Genomic DNA, 17,510 nt, shown 5'->3' with positions numbered 1-17,510 from the left:
GCTGGATGTCAGACCCTCAGCAATGTCATATCATTCATCAATATTTTTTAGCCTGGAAAACCCCTGTATGTATATGTATTATTAAGTTAGTTAGAATAATCCAGGCAGCACTGTTTGCCGAACCATCAAGGTGATCCCTCACACGACCCGTCACTCTGTTTCTAATATTTTTTGAGCTGTGAAAGAAAAAAAAAGTGAAGTCCTAAAAATCTGCTTTTTTAGAGCTCTCTGAAGTCGAATGTAAAATTGTCCTAGTACATGGCAAAATAGAAAATCTCTTTGATTCAATCTGATACCGGTAAGAAATCTTTATAGATTAAAACGCCAATGCGCCCATTGTATAATTCTTATGGCATGAACTTCATTGTTACTACTTTTGTTCATCTGAACTTGTTACTTTTCAGAAAAATAAAAATTCTGTTGGATATTCACTTTAATGAAAGATTTTTCTGCGAGAAAACAATCTGGCGGACAGAATATTCTGTCACAATTGTATGTTCATAGCCAGCTCTACCTTCTTATACTTGAATCAGATTAACGAATAAAACACCGCCCATCTTTGTCCACGCTTGTAGGCACTAGGCAGGTCTCAGAATAAAATGTTCTCAGTTCTAGATAATACATATATCACTGTGTTACATCTGAAGGCTAAAAACTGGATTAAACGGATGCTTTTTCAAAGCAAAGATGGAATGTGCCTGCCCATGAACACTAAAAGCACTGAAAATTGCAAAAAGTGATTTCATATTTATATGGACTAGCTCATACGCTGTCTACCAATAAGTATTTGGACACCCATGCAAATGACGATATCTGCGGTTGTGATGTACGTCACACCTTCCACCGTTATATAGGAAACAGCATTGGCATTAATCGCATGCAAGATACCATGAAGAGCAGAGTTGTCCGATTTTGAGAAAGGGGTAATTGTGGGGTACCACAGAAATGGTCGATCCTTAAGGGACATAGCAAGCCAACTGAATTACCCAAAATCTACAGTGGCCTATGTGATTACGAAGTGGAAGGTGAATGTGATTGTCGGAATGTGCCCTGAGTCAGCAGACCCCCGAAACTGGGAGATAGAGACAGACGAGTGCTGGCCAGAGAAACCACACCCAACCAATGGCTCACATACACCAGGAGTGTCATCAGGCATCTGAGAGTATTGTGTCGATCAATACCATCCATACGGAAGCATCTGCTGGGGTCTACCAACTATTGTATAGGAATAAATATTGTTTTTCTATTCTACCACAGGTGTCCAAATACTTATTGGTAGACAGTATATAGCCAATAGTATATAATCTGTGCAGCTCAGTCTCTAAGTCCTGATCTGTGGAAACCTGGCCCTGGTAGTATTGTGTGTCTGTGCTACTGTATATCAATTAGATATATATTTTGTCTTGTTATTTTTATTTAAGGTCAGATTAAAGGGTTTGTCCAATATTTTCACACTAGCATCACCACTTGGAGGACCAGAACAACAAAGGGGTGGACAACTAAAATAGTGATGATACATGCAGGGCCGCTTTTGCTTTCTAGCAGCTGCACCGTTGGCCCTATGGTTGCAGGGGCCTCCTCAACCACCCTGGATGGAACGGGACAATCCCACATTTCAGGTGCTGTCCCACTGTTTCAACTCCTTAGGACACAGAGGTTGAACACAATAGTGGAGCATGGAGCTCAGCTCCAAGATGGTGGAGGCCCCAGACATGTGCCCCTTGTGTCCTTCCTCTAATTTGGCCCGGACTATCTCATCAATATGGATGGGTATAAATTGACATAATTGGAAAGTGCTATTATAAAAACCTACCAGCTTATATGGCCAGAACTTTTTTTCCTCTAGACAGCCTTGTAAGGAAAATTAGATTTATTCTAACTATGGGAAAGTGCACTACACCCCAATTTATGAAAACTTACCTTAATAGCGCTCCACGCTGAATTTGAAAGAAATTCCAATGGACTATTATAGATATGGTCAATGTTAAAACGGAGTAAGAAGTCAAGTTCTTGAATAGAAATTTCTTTATTCATTATCAAAAGCTGAAAAAAGTTAAAAAAAAAACGCAGTTCAATAACTAGAATGCAAAGTGTAAAGACTGTCACGAGTTCATGTCAGAAATGACGGGCTTGTATACATTAAAGCCAACCTCTTTCTACTTTATTGGATCAGCTAATGCATCAGCTGAAGGGCAAGCAAAGAGTTCACAATGTCTGAGCTGCGGAGCTGTCAGCAATGATGAAATGGAAGGGTGTAATGTCTTCTCTATGGAAAATGTCCTGATTCCCACTGTCACAGCTAGATATGAGATAATATATTTTATATAGGAGCAGATTATGTCCTGTATGGCCTGTTATATAAGGTTTTAATGTACCCTGAAATACATTATATTGTAGATAAATGGGCAATTTACCAAGTGGCATATGTCTAAAATTAACCTCACCTATATGATGTCCTCTATACACAAGAGGAACAAACGTACGGCTTGTCTGTGACGTAATAGCCAGTACAGGTGCAGGGGCATTGTAAAGAGGTTTATTATAGTCGCTGCATTTATCACTCCTGTGTAGTGCTAGTAGCTGTGATATTACTCTTACACCTGTTCTGTGACATTGCTAAGGGCCCCATTCCCATTTTTTAACACCATTAGGTGCAATAACCCATTGCTATGACTTCACAGTCTTTCTTATTCATATACTGTGACATTATAATGGGCATCTTCACCATACTAAGACATCACAGGGGCCACTGTCTCTTATTTATAACATCATTGTCTTGATTTTGTCAGTGCAGATATAGATGTCATTTTTTTATATTTATCAGCTCTTCCAGATTGTTCCAGAAGGGTTTTGTCCAACACATGTCCATGCCTTTGTCACAAAAGGAAACATGGCTTCCCCCCCCCAAAGGGGTGTGGCGTATCCAAAGTGGTATGGTCTATCCAAAAGAAGTGTGATCACATCAAAAGAGGGTTGTGGTCACCACAGAGAATTTTCATGCCTTGCACAAAGTTCTCCCTGAAGTCTCTGCCCTACTATTGGCAAGTATGTCTTGTTTTTTTTTATGTAGATTGTGAGCCCCACATAGAGCTCACAATGTACATTTTTTCCCCTATCAGTATGTGTTTATGGAATGGAAATCCATGCAAACACGGGGAGAACATACAAACTCCTTGCAGATGGTTTTATGCCCTTGGCCGGATTTGAACACCAGAACTCCAGCGCTGCAAGACTGCAGGCCTAACCACTGAGCCACCGTGTGGCCCCAACACAAGTATGTGTTTATTGTACCAGTCACATGACTGTAAGAATTACTCCTGTGTTGTAACCTTACATCGTGTATTTAGTATTTTGCATGACTTGTGGTACATTCACATTGGATGTACAGTATATATTTGGTGTATGGCTTAGGAAGTAGGGTCTCCATCAGGGGAGTACTGCCTGACCTCCTGCCAGAGGGCCCCTTGCTGCTTTGGTCTTCCATTCACACTATCGCATATTCTATCCAATAATGGGAGCAGAGCCCGCCATTCTCATACAATGGGGCCGTGTCCAGTCAATGCCGACTCTACTAGACTGTGTAGGGGCAGTGACAAGGGAAAAGGTAACACTCTATTCTCGATGTATTAATGGATTTCGAAGAGGAATAACAGTGGAATGGTACTACTGCCTGTCCCCCACAAGGCTGGTCCATTCTTCTACTACTCAAGAATTGGTATTTCTAGGGGATACAAATATTTAATAAAACAGTAAATATAAGGATAGGTCCTCTTTGACTAAATTGGTTCTGGAAAGTGTTCATTAAGAGTTTACAATAAACCAAAATACTTGTTAAATCAGTAAAACAATGTAACTTTTCATAGAGACCGATGGGCTGACAATGGCTCCAGTTTAGTTCATTACTATATAAATTTTAATACAAAGAAAAGTCATTTAATTTCACTCGAGATGGAGAACTTGGTTGTTGTTCTCGGTCTTGTTTGGTGCTCAACATCTGTATTTCACTTAGATTGTAATTGGCATTACTCACTGTTACATTTCAATAGAACAAACCAAATGACACCAATTTTACTAAGTCAAGTCAGATGTCTGGTTAATATTTTCCCTAAGGTTTTAATCTAATAAAAACAAAAAAAAACAAAAAACTATTACTGGCATAAATAAATAAAAACATGCAATTTAAGGTAATTGGAGACAATAGATTTGAAGACATTATTGATAGAATTTCTATGGATACATTTTAGCTATGGACATAGCATGAGACAAACATAACTATTCTGAAAGTATTGTTTCAGATTGAAGTATTTCAGTATATATATATATATATATATATATATATATACTGTATATATATATATATATATATATATATATATATATATATATACAGTATATATACTTATGTCTCTGTGACTTTCTGGTTCACATATGACATGTCTGCAGAGTCTAAGCTACACAGTGATCATGTAGTTGCTGAAATGGAGAGACGGTTGAGACAACAGAACTCCTTATAAAGAAGGCAGAGATCATTTATTCCCTTATGTCTTATCAGCAGCACAATATGAAGCTTGTGCTGCTGTTAGGACTAAGAGAAAACATATTAACATTATAATATACAAATGTATCGGAAAGTGTTCATTTTGTTAGTCTTGATGGTTCTCCTATTTTGTTCTAGTAGACCTGTTGGAAACTCTGATACAAAGTAACATTCCAAAGTAACACAGACATTTATCTCAACTTCTGCAACGTTTCTACATTAGGAAGGGTGCTAGGAGGGTATAAAGGTTCAGTTTATAGTATACTAGCTAGATAATCTCATATAGACGTCTATTGGTTCCATTATCCTTGAAGCACCCCTAGATCTTTGGGTGTTTGGTATGTACTACGTGGGCTCCCCAAGTAAAAGTAAGTGATCCTTTATAGACATGCTTCATAGTATTTTCTTTCTTAAAATTACTTAAAGGGATTCTACCATTAAAACCTCTTTTTTTGTGGATAAGACGTTGCAATAGCCTTTAGAAAGGCGATTCGTCTCTTACCCTTAGATGTGATCTCCGCCGCGCCGTACCTTAGAAATACCGTTTTTTACCGGTATGCAAATTAGTTCTCACAGCAATGGGGGCGGGCCCCAGCGCTGAAAATGCAATGGGGGCGTCCCCACTGGAGCTCGAGAACACGATCCTGCGACGCCTCTATCTTCGGCTGGATCCTCCCCTTCTCTGTCGTCTTCCTCCTGCGTCACCTCTGACGCCTGCGCTGTTGGCTCTGCCAGTGAGACACCAGCAGAGCCGAGTGTGAATGCCAGCTGGCGGCCATCTTTGGGAGGCCTCTCCTGCACTGACCTACAAGAACAAGAGCGGCCTCCCAAAAATGGCTGCCGGCCGGCATGCGCAGTCGGCTCTACTAGTGTCTCACTGGCAGAGCCAACTGCGCAGGCGTCGGAGGTGACGCAGAAGAAAGAAGGGGAGGATCCAGCCGAATATAGAGGCGTCGCAGGATTGTGTTCTCAAGCAGCAGTGGGGACGCCCCCATCGCATTTTCAGCGCTGGGGCCCGCCCCCATCGCTGCCAGAGAACTAGTTTACATACCGGTAAAAACTGGTATTTCTAAGGAACGGCGCGGCGGAGATCACATCTAAAGGTAAGAGATGAATAGCCTTTCTAAAGGCTATTCCGACGTCTTATCCACAAAAAAAGAGATTTTAATGGTAGAATCCCTTTAAACTACTTGTGTCCGCCATCTTCGTTTTCACATTAGAGAACACCGTACGACAAAAACTAGTTATAGCATTCAAATAGATGCAACAACCCCCAAATCTATCTTATAATGGGGAAATGGTCTGGTCTTCACCTGGTTGCTATACTGTATAAAGCATAGACAACCAACAATAATAATCATATACCGTACCATGGCCATTACATCTTCACCTGTATTCTTACACTAAAATGATCCCCCGGTCTCAGGTGTTGGAAGACACATCGGGTAGAGTTAAAACTAGCATGCACTATACCTGGAAAGCTAACTGGGCCGTGAAGGTTATTTTATCTCTTTCAAACAGTCCTCTGCTGATGTATATAAATGTGGAGTATGTCACACAGTCAATGAGGTTATTCACTCTCAATCGGACATCATCAGATGGTTCTGCTTGCTGCACAGCCTTGTGAAACACGATATTAAAAGCCTGCACATGAGAAATTAATTCAGATTATGTCAATTAACAGCGAAGACCAGAGCAAGACAACTCTTAATAGCTCTTCAATTAACTCTTCTGAGGAACAATGAAACCCAGAAAAAATACAGCGACTCAATTCCATCAGATCACAAGATTATCAAACCTCATAGACTGTCCAAACATCACGTATTATACATTTTAATTTGACATAAATTGACTTTGTATTTTACCAAATCTCTTCTATATTGGACAAACCATTAGTTGTCTTTACATATTATGCATAGTATTACCATATTTTAACTAAAGCATTGCTGTACTGTCATACTCAGCACAGAAAGTTCATATATAATATATACAATACTGGATATGGATCAGATTTGGTCAAGGGTAGAGTTTCTGAGGTCAAAACTGTCCTTGCTCTAAATGTTTTGGTATTATTGTTTCCATACATTGACACTTTATGGTTTGTATACGTCCCAACCTTCTCCTATCATGGCCTTTGGGGACGGTCTTTAATATAGTGATATGTCCACCACAGTTTGGGTGAGGACTCCAATTTCTAACAGATGAAATGCATTAACACTGGCAAATATACAGCAACATAGACGTGCCATGAATGTATTGTATCATAATCTTTTTTTAAAGCTGCTTATCTTGCATCATATATCTCCGAACTTGTTGTGCCACAAACAAAGGTAAGGATGGACACATTTTCATATACACCCCATTACCCAAATCACTGCGTTTTATGGGAGGGAGTCAAATAATGGGGTTATTCAGGAAAAAATGTATTTCTTTGTTGGCAGAGGAAGGTTAAAAATAAAAAAAATCCTCACCTGTCCTGGTGGTCTAGTGTCCAGTCCTTTGGCTACCTGGGGCTTGTTCCAGTGGAAGTCAAGATACAAATGAGCTTTATGAGCATTACCAAAGAATAGAACTGTTGGTGTTGCCAAAGCAGAAAGATGGTTGGGGGGGGTGGAGGGGGAGGGGTACAGGGTTTGTGGGTTGGGTGTTTGAGTGTCTTTAGGGTCTCCTCGTTCTTGTTTAGAGCACATGATGCCATGGGCGTCTCTCGCATACGTCATCTGTGACATCCTGAGTAGAGATGAGCGAACACTGTTCGGATCAGCCGATGCAAACAGCACGCTCCCATAGAAATGAATGGAAGCACCTGGCACGTACGCTTTGCCGGCGGCCGGCTGCTTAACCCCCAGCGTGCTTTCCGCTTCCATTCATTTCTATGGAAGCGTGCTGTTCGGAACGGCTGTTCCGAACAGTGTTTGCTCATCTCTAGTCCTGGGTCCTTTCCTTAGGCTGCTGATTGGACTCAACACTCACATGCAAAGGGGACTCCTGCCAGAACAAGCCCCTGAGCACCGTGAGACTGGACAGCGGCCCAGGACACCTGAATGTCAGGGACAGGTGAGTATGTTTTTTTTTATTTTTTCCTTGGCCCCCTGGGAAAAAAAATCTTTATTTCCTTGACAACCCCTTTAAGTAAGAGGGAGCGCAAGTCTATAAAAATAATCCTGTTTCTCTTTCAATTTCTACTGAAAACAAAGGCAGGATTTGCAGCATTTGTATTCTGCAATGAGAACGTCTGTTGCAATGACTATAACTCTTCTCTTTTGCACATAAAGTTACCTGATGGTGCTTTCGAGAGCAACCATAGAGAATATCTGACATAAGAAAACCATATTGAGTAATTGTGTATGTGCCTTGTATTGTATATATAGCATTTCAGATATGAGTCTACAGAAATACAGTAGACAACATAGAAGAGAACTCGTAAAGAATATTCATTTTAGTTTAAGTTAAAGTATATTTTTACATAAGAAAGGAAATGTGTCAGAAAATTAACTTCTTTTATGTTTAAAAAATTAGAAATTTGATGATTTTTATAAAATTTTCCATGTCACTATGTTTTATAAAAATCTACTACATCCTACAATTGTCAGTCATGACTGTCATGTTAATTATACAGGTTACTACCTTAAGAGAGAACTGATACATTGGACTGATTTTCTTAAGATCATTCATGATAAAGTACAGGAGAGAGGCTCTTGAAGCCACAGGACGATAATGCTCCCGAGCTTCATTGATCTTCACTTCATTGACTTTGGCTTCTAATACCTGCAAAGACAAAAATAGACAATTCTTTAAGTGTATTGAGAATGGAAAAGCTATGGGCTAACATTTGGTGGTCCACTAGAGAACTGCAACCTTTGCATTCCTATTGACTATAACACAACAAGAACAACCCCCAAATATTATGTCATTATGTACTTTGACTATCTTGGGCACACTCATTGAGTTGAACATGTACTTCCCGATCACCACTCTGTAAAGGAGGAACAAAAGTCTCCTGCTCAGTGAAGGTCTGAGTGGTCAAGCCTCCACCAATCTGCAAGTAATTCCTTATCCTATGTATACAGAATACCTACCTTTTGTGGGAAAGCCTATTTAAACCCACCAGAGTATGAGACCCTCTTAGAAAGCAGCTAATAGAGTCGGTACCAAGCAGGGCCCTCTCCTCTTAAAAAAGCAGTTGGTTCCTAAGATGGTATATTAGGCACTACTGTAGCAGCTTGACTATCAAATTCCTAAAACTAACCAGTATATACAAGACTTCTCCCGAGTTGCACCACTTCTCTGGAATGCTCTATCCCGGCAATCAGATGAACTCTCAATTTCTACAGCTTCAAGCGCAAACTAAAGACACATCTTTTCAGACAGGCCTATCACAATTCCTAATGTAAACCCTTCCGTTCCTAAAATGAACCCTTCTCTGTTCCCGCACCCACGTTACCCCACACGATATGATGCCATTTCAGGCTAACGTCATATGTCCAGTTACCATCTGCATGTGAAAGGACACGACTGGTGATGACTCATACTGTTTCATGTTTGTGTAATGACAGTAACCTCTATTACAAAATTGTCTGACCCCTGTATAAACAATGCCGCCTCCGATGCCGCCCCTGCTGCGTCTTGTATCACCCCCTCTACGTCATAGAATGTAAGCTCTTGTGAGCAGGGCCCTGAGTCCCATTGTATGAAGTGCCTATTTTTTTGCAATGTATCTTTTTGTCTGTACTTCAACCCTACAAACTGTACAGTGCTGCGGAATATGTTGGCGCTATATAAATAAAATGTATTATTATATTGGGCTATTGAACGTAAAAGGAATTTCTTTGTGGAACAATATACCAGCATATACAGAGTTAAAAAAAAAATCATTTTCTATCACTCCCCATCCCAATTGGAAATGGGTGTGTTTGTCGCGAGCCATAATAATTTTCTTTGATGAGCACGTATTTGAATTTAGTTCCATGCTGTAAAAAACACTAACTTGTGTTCAGAAAGCCAGATAAAAATATTCATTGCAATGTTATGAATATTAGAGACCATATTTCACGCTCATAAGTCTATAGGAATGTGCATAATTGACTCCAAAAATATTCTGAAACAGTATAAATGGTGTTAATTTACCTCCTTCATCGCTCGGCAACCTCTGCAAATAAATGTGCTGCAACTATTAACAGTCTATGGAACTGAAGGTCAAGCAGAAAACAGCGACTCTCTGCATAATAAACAGCGGGTAACTTTACGGTACTAAATGTTAGAACAAAAACCACTTGTAGATAAAGGCTGGAATAGTCAATGTTTCCACATTATTTTTAGTAGGTCACCTGACCTTGGAATTGCATAATTATACTTATCAGGGCATAATAAAAAAAAATCTGGTCCTTAAAACGACTTAAAATTAGGGAACTAAAACCTCAGATGAAGAACTAGACATGAGAAATTACCGTATATACTCGAGTATAAGCCAAATTTTTCAGCCCGGTTTTTGTGCTGAAAAAGACCCCCTTGGCTTATACTCGAGTCAGCAAAAAAATTTTTTTTTTTTTTTTTTTTTTTTTAGGGGGTGTGTGTGTGTGTGTGTGTGTGTGTGTGTGGGGTCTATGACCAGCCACAATGTTAATGTATAGAATCTTCCATAAAATAGTGCAAAAATTTTAAAAAATAAATAAATAAAAAAATAAAAGTTCTAAATCCCTCCTTTCCCTAGAATACATACAAAAGTAGAAAATGACTGTGAAACACATACACATTAGGTATCCCTGTGTCTGACAATGCCCGGTCTACTGAATATAGGGTATATGCAGTGTTCCTGTTCCGTCGGGAAGGGGTTAATAGGAGCACTGCAGATCCCCTATATTCAGCCAGGCTGAATTCCAAGTGGGGGAAAAAAAAACAGTCCTCAAGCACAGGGAAGGGGCAGACAGACAACCAAAACACCCCCTCCCCTTTCCCAGCATCTACTGCACCCAAAAACTCCGACCATTTTAATTTTTGAAATTTTCCAGTAGCTGCTGCATTAGCCCCCCTTGGCTTATACTCGAGTCAATAAGTTTTCCCAGTTTTTTGTGGTAAAATTAGGGGCCTCGGCTTATATTTGGGTCGGCTTATACACAAGTATATACGGTACCCTGTGTTTAAGAAATACAAGGCCAAAATGCAGAATGTAGGCAGCATGTGAAAGTAAGTCTAGAACCCCTGGCAAAAATTATGGAATCGCCAGTCCCTGAGGATGTTCCTTCAGTCGTTTAATTGTGTAGAAAAAAAGCGGATCGCAGCCATGAAGAAAAACTAAAGGCATTTCATATAATACTTTCTGGCTTTAAGAAACACTAAAAGAAATTATGAAAAATAATTGTGGTAGCCAGCAACAGTTAGATTTTTAGAACAAGCACAGGGAATAAATTATGGAATCTCTCAATTCTGAGGAAAAAATTATGGAATCATGAAAAGCAAACAAAATAACACCCCAGCACATCACTAGGACTTTGTTGCACCACCTCTGGCTTTTATAACTGCTTGCAGTCTCTGAGGCATTGACTTCATGAGTGATAAACAGCACTCTTCATCAATCTGGCTCCAGCCTTCTCTCATTGCTGTTGCCAGATCAGTTTTGCAGGTTAGAGCCTTGTCATGGACCATTTTCTTTAACTTCCACCACTGTTTTTCAATCGGATTGAGATCCAGACTGTTTGCAGGCCATGACATTGACCTTATGTGTCTTTTTTCAAGGAATGTTTTCACAATTCTTGCTTTATGGAAAGATGCAATGTCATTTTGAAAAATGATTTCATCATCCCCACACATCCTTTCGATAAATGGGATAAGAAAAGTGTCCAAAATTTCAATGTAAACCTGTGCATTTATTGAAGGTTTAATGACAGCCATCTCCCCAATGCTTTTACATGATATGCAGCCCCATATCATCAATGACAGTGGAAATTTGCATGTTTTCTTTAGTCCTCTGCATAAATCTCACTGGAAGGACCAAACAAAAGTTCCAGCATCATCACCTTGCCCAGTACAGATTCGAGACTCATCACTGAATATGACTTTCATTCACAGTGCACGATTGCCTTTCCTTAGCCCATGGTAACCTTGTTTTTTTCTGTTTAGGTGTTAGTGATGGCTTTCTTTTAGCTTTTCTGTATGGAAACTCAGAGACTGCAAGCAGTTAAAAAAGCCAGAGGTGGTGCAACAAAGTACTAGTGATGTGTTGGAGTGTTATATTGTTTGTTTGTTTTTCATGATTCCAGAGTTTTTTCCTCAGAATTGAGTGATTCCATAATTTATTCCCTGTGCTTGTTCTGAACATCTAACTGTTACTGGCTACCACTGGCTACCAGTTTATGGAGGGATCCAGTTTCACGGATCCCTCCATAAACTGTATAGGGATCTGTGAAAACAGGTGCTTCTAGGATGCAAGATGGCTGTAAAAAAAATGGACATTTTTCGTAGCCATTTTGCACCTTTTGTTGTTGTCTGAAGGTAGTTTTACTTTTTCCAAAGAATTAAGAGGGTAAGTAGCAGACAGTAACTAATAATCAATTGCATTCATTGATTGATCTTCAGCAGTTTTGACCAACTCTCTAAAAGCAGGAAGTTTGGCAGTTGACTGGTTTGGAGGAGCATTAACACAATGCCAAGGAGGAAAGCCATCAGCAATGATCTTAGAGAAGCAATTGTTGCTCATCATCAATCTGGGAAGGGTTATAAGACCACTTCCAAACAATTTGAAGCCCATTATTCTACAGTGTAGAAGATTATTTTTACGTGAAAAACAGTCAAGGCAGTTGACAATCTTCCCAGGAGTAGACATCCTACTGAATCTACTACAAGGTCAGACTGTGTAATGCTCAAAAAAGTTGTAAAAAACCAAAATCTACGTCTAAGAATATACAGGCCTCTGTCAGCATGTTAGTTAAATGCTCAAGTTCACAACAATTAAAAAAGGACTGAACAATCTTGCTTTGAAGGGTTGTCAGGAGAAAGTCTAGAACAAAGTCCTTTGGACAGATAAGACCAATGTGAAGGTATCTGATCATAATGCAGAGCGCCACACTTGGTGCAAGGCAAACACAGCATACCAGCTGTCAAAAATGGGGGTGGATGGATGATTATTTGGGCTTGTTTTGCATCCAAATGAACTGGGCACCTTGTAGTTAATGAGTTAACAAGGACATAATCTCTATACCAAAGGATTCTAGAGTCAAATTTGAGGCCATCTATCCCAACAGCTAAAGCCTGGCCAAAAGTGTCAAAAGGAATCAAAACGTTGCAATGGCCCAGACCTTAACGCAGTTGAAATACTGTGGTGGAACCCTAAGAGAACTGTCCATAAAAAAGTCCAACATCTCCAATGAACTGATGCAACATTGTAAAGAATAGTGGCCCAAAATTCCTCTAGAATGATGTGAGAGATAAAGTCAAACATAAACTATTAATTCAAGTTATTACTGCTTAATGTTATTCTACAAGCTATTAGTTCATGCATAGGGTACTGTACGGAATAATGATGACATCACTGGTGAGCTACAATGGTGAAGGGATTGATGATAACATCCCTGTGGGCTAAGACATGGAAATGGTTAATAATAATAATAATAATAATAATAATAATAATAATAATAATATGCCTGGTGTGCTGGAACACTGAAAGACTTAATAATTATAATAATATTAATAATTATTTATTTGGTGGGCTAGGACATTGGAGTGGATAATGGTAACATCCCTGTGGGCTAAGACATGGAAATGGTTATTAATAATAATAATAATAATAATAATAATAACAATAATAATAATATCCCTGGTGGGCTGGGACATTGAAATGGCTAGTGATAGCATTCCCAATGATACAGGGCATTGAAGCAGTTAAATAAAACATGGGCTAGGTTTTTGAGTCTTTTTTTTACTATCTGGCTTGGTTATTATTGCAAACACATTTTGGGTTACAGTAAAATAAAGCTGTCACCTTAATCTTCACTGAAAATATATTTTTCTCTGCCACTCAGTTATTTTATGCTTGAAATATCCATAAAAGCATTTTACATTTGTTCATCATATTGTATATTGAGTACAAAAATGTTCAACGACTGTAATAACTCTTTGTAATACCCAGGATCACCATTCCTGCACGGAGAATTGTAACAACAATGCAAAAGTTTCTAAAATCTTGAAAATATTCTAAAATAGTTAACGGAGTTCTTCTGTTTCAGTCTGACTTTCACTAGCATAACTATAGTAGTAGTAGTCACAGCTGCGAATGGGCCCAAGTGCCTGGGGGGGGGGGGGGGGGGGCTACAAGTTACCCTCACAACACTAAGGCTGTTTAAGATAAGATAAGATAATCCTTTAATAGTCCCACAATGGGGAAATTTCAGTGATACAGTTTCATGGATGGTAGAGTAGTATATAACAAGAGCTCATGGCAGATAGAGAAATCCTAGGAATCATAGCAATTAAAAAAGAAAGAAACAGAGACACACTGCAGGATCATTTAGTTCTCTGTGTGAAATGATGTTAATAATACAGCCGAATGTGGTTGGAGGACATGAGGAGGGGGGGTCACAGCATGTAGATATAACAGGCAGAAAACATTTTTAAAGGGGCTCTGGGCTGCCTCCAAGCCCTCTTCCTCCTGCTTATTCACCGCCTTCATTGTCAGCGATTTCTATTGAAGTCATGCATACTCCCGTAGAGAACATTGCGAACTGGCGCTGGAGCATGCGCAGAAGCGCGCCGGAGGGAGTGCTACTGCGCATGCGCGTGACTTCAAATGAAACCGCTGACACTGGTGGCAGTGAATAATCAGAAGGAGGAGGGCTTGGAGGCAGCAGTGAGCGTCCAGAAAGTATGATGCAAGGGGGTGCACGGAATGCCCACTGTGCACCCTGGAGCTGATTTGCATATCGATTTACATGGTAATTAACAAAAACAAGGGGGGGGGGGTCTTTCTACTAATAATTAGCAGCACCTGGCTATTCAGGCATATCTTTAGCTAAAAACACGAAAATCTAGTAAAAGAGCCCCTTTAAACCTCCGATTTCCTGCCTGATTTTCTTTGCTTTACATGTAAATTTATAAACTTATTACCTCTGCCCTCTGGTGAGCTGGAGTGAAAATATTTGATACACAGCCTTCCACTGTCAGAAAGTAGAAAATTAACACTTTCATGGCAAAAAAAAAAAAAAAAGCAGCTTATAGTCAGCAAGGGGTTTTGAGACACAAAAAGTGGTATGATTACTGTGCGGGGCGTGCACAGATCTGTTGTGAACAAGTCTCCATGGCGGTCTGGGCCCAGATACAGAAGGAAGAGGAACTGTTAATGCGGCTAAAATGTATAGATCGGATGTGACTGATGGTCGTGCGGAGAATTTGTGCTGGGGGACCCAATCTGAATTTTTGCACCGGGGTCTACTTACACCCCCATTCAGATCAGTTTCATATGGCAGATAAATAGGATAGACACTTCCTTATCATTTCCGACATAGAAAACACATTTGTAGGTTAAATCAACATAATTATTGTAACTTAAAATTGTCAACAAGGTTTGTGGTGATTTAACATCATAACTAGGGGGACCCCAATGTGTGATTTTAATCAGTGATGATTGTGTATGTTTCTATGCCTCTTAATTTTTGATAATACATTTCTTTCAAGTTACATGTTACTTTTTCCTCATGGTGAAGATTATTCTAATTAACCCGAGAATATAATTAGGCTCATGCATTAAAATTAGTTCTATTCGAGGTCCAAAAATAAAGCTAATTTGACTGTACAGTTCTTGGTATATACATCATCACAGGAAATATACCTGCCTAGTGGAGAATGATAAAGTCAATGTGATCTCATATACTAAAAATCTGATACACAGATCTGTTTTTCTGAAAGTTTACAAAAACAAAAATTTACTTGTGAATAAAACATAACAAAAACGAACAAAGAAGATGACTTTATCCATTTGTTTATCTATATGGAATGCCTAAATGGATGTGTAGTGATATGGCACGTCAAAGAATCTATGGTAAACCTTATGTCATCGTGGGGAGTAGGAAGAGGTTGGGATCCTAAATCTTGTTCTTAACTATGACGTTTTAAAATTTTCACCAAGTGTTTGGAAATTTTTGGATTTTATAGCATTTGCACCATCAGGACATGCCCTACTGGGAAATTAAACATTATAAAGGGGCTCTATATGGCCACTGTGTAATTGTTAGGATTGGGTCCCGCAGGGTTCCCGTCCAGTGCATAGCGCCACCTGCAGGCCAATCCAACCTTCGGCATCATGCAATGAAGTGTCTGGAGTCTAAGTCCAGCTTTCGGCCTACTGAGCATGCTCAGACATTTTGGAGCCGCTCAGAGGTTAAGTGCCATTCTTTCCCTACTGAGCATGCTCAGACATGATGGAGCCGCTCAGAGGCTAGGTCCCATTTTGCCCATACTGAGCATGATCGGTGACATCATGGCCACCGCCCTGTTGGGCGGGGACTAGCCTTTATATGGCGTGAGCTGACCCCGCCCGGTGCTCACGCTTTGACTAAGTACCTTGAGACAGGAGGTTAGGGCCAGGTTCCAGTTAATGGTAAGAGCAGTCTCTAGGGATCTAGGTAGGATTCCTTGGCCCTGCCAGTGGGAATCAGTAGCCATTTAACTGTCTCCTCACTTTGTAGCTCCTAGCTGTTGCAGGAGCATGTTTTGTTGCTGACCTGGGGTGAAGGTTAACCCTTGGCAGCCTTGCTGTTTCAGCTGTACTGTGCACCTGTCCAGTGAGGTTAACTGGCAGGGTGTTGCAGCTTGTTCACAATTGTGTACCGCGCCACATGACTGCCAGTGCAGTTTAACTGGTAGCACTCTGTTCAGACCTTACAGCTGCCCATCTGGGCCTGTGGACCTTGCTGCAGTGCCTTGCAGACTAGCAGGTCTGTCATTTAAAAATACTATTTTTAAATATATACACAGAACCGTAACAGTAATACTGCAACTGGTTGCACCTTTTCTAGCTATTTGCCAGTCTTGGGTACCAGACCCAAGGTGATCAGTTGATCGGTTTGTCTTTGGTGCAATAGGCATTTTAACAGAAATCTAAAAATCCTCCTGACTGCCCATTTCCCAACAACTCCTGGCAGTTTGCAGATGCTTCTGTTCCTATAGACCACAATAATATAAGCTAAATATGCTGCAGGTGGGGATGAGTGCAGGGAGAATTTGACAGGGTTTACATTTCAACTATAAGGGTCCATTCACATGGAGGAAAATGGTGAGGAATTTGGTGTGGAATTTCAGCGCTGAAAAAAAAAAAGCCTCCCATTGACTTCAATGGATTCCTTTTCTGAAATTCCACACCAAATTCCTCACCATTTTCCTCTGTATGAATGGACCCTTAGTCAAACACAATTTGTAGATGGATTTGATGGAAGCAAAGAAACATGGGGAGAAAAGCACAAATGTTTGGAGGACTTATCTAGTTCACCACTTGTCTCTGGATGTAATAAACAAAATACATTACTAGGTATAGGACTGAAAATTCAGGGGGCAGACTAAGGCTAGGTGCACTCCACAGAATTTACAGCTGATTTTGAGGCTTCAATCTGCCTCCTATTGGGCAGAGGACAGAAGCTTCTTTTTAGAGGTCACATACAAAAGAAGAATCCTTGATCTTCCTGTGGATTCTATGGCGCAAGGCTCAGGCAAATTAGCCCTATTGGGGCTAATCAGTGAGCAAAGCCATGGCAGAAAGCTGAAACTCTAGTACAGAATCCAAAGGGCTGGAATATGGAGAGGAATTAGAGGTGGAAAAATCCAAATGCTCCCCAATCCCCATATTCTGTTATGTGAACCAAGCATAAAAAGGATCCATTTGTTTGTTATCCATTTCACCACCAGGTTGGTCCTGATGAAGACACCAGTGTAGATGCCGAAACGCGTTGCCATTTGACGCAATAAAGGATTTCAAAGCTCATTATTCATCCTG

At 40.1% G+C, this 17,510-nt stretch overlaps 1 protein-coding gene across 1 annotated transcript in view; it reads right to left on the bottom strand.

Annotated features, from left to right (window-relative positions):
* The window catches only part of LOC142216350 (dynein axonemal heavy chain 11-like), a 249,638-nt gene that overhangs the window by 65,845 nt on the left and 166,283 nt on the right, over positions 1–17,510 (bottom strand). Inside the window, exons 57-59 of the mRNA XM_075284114.1 lie at positions 8,165–8,305; positions 6,011–6,181; positions 1,921–2,043 (exon numbers count right to left, since the gene is read on the bottom strand). Of these exons, the coding sequence (XP_075140215.1) occupies positions 1,921–2,043; positions 6,011–6,181; positions 8,165–8,305 (435 nt within the window). The remainder of the gene's footprint in view (positions 1–1,920; positions 2,044–6,010; positions 6,182–8,164; positions 8,306–17,510) is intronic.

Source organism: Leptodactylus fuscus, chromosome 8, assembly GCF_031893055.1.
Source record: "Leptodactylus fuscus isolate aLepFus1 chromosome 8, aLepFus1.hap2, whole genome shotgun sequence".
Classification (NCBI taxonomy): domain Eukaryota; kingdom Metazoa; phylum Chordata; class Amphibia; order Anura; family Leptodactylidae; genus Leptodactylus; species Leptodactylus fuscus.
Note: the sequence above shows the minus strand (reverse complement) of the source record. Positions and strands in the feature narration are given on the sequence as shown.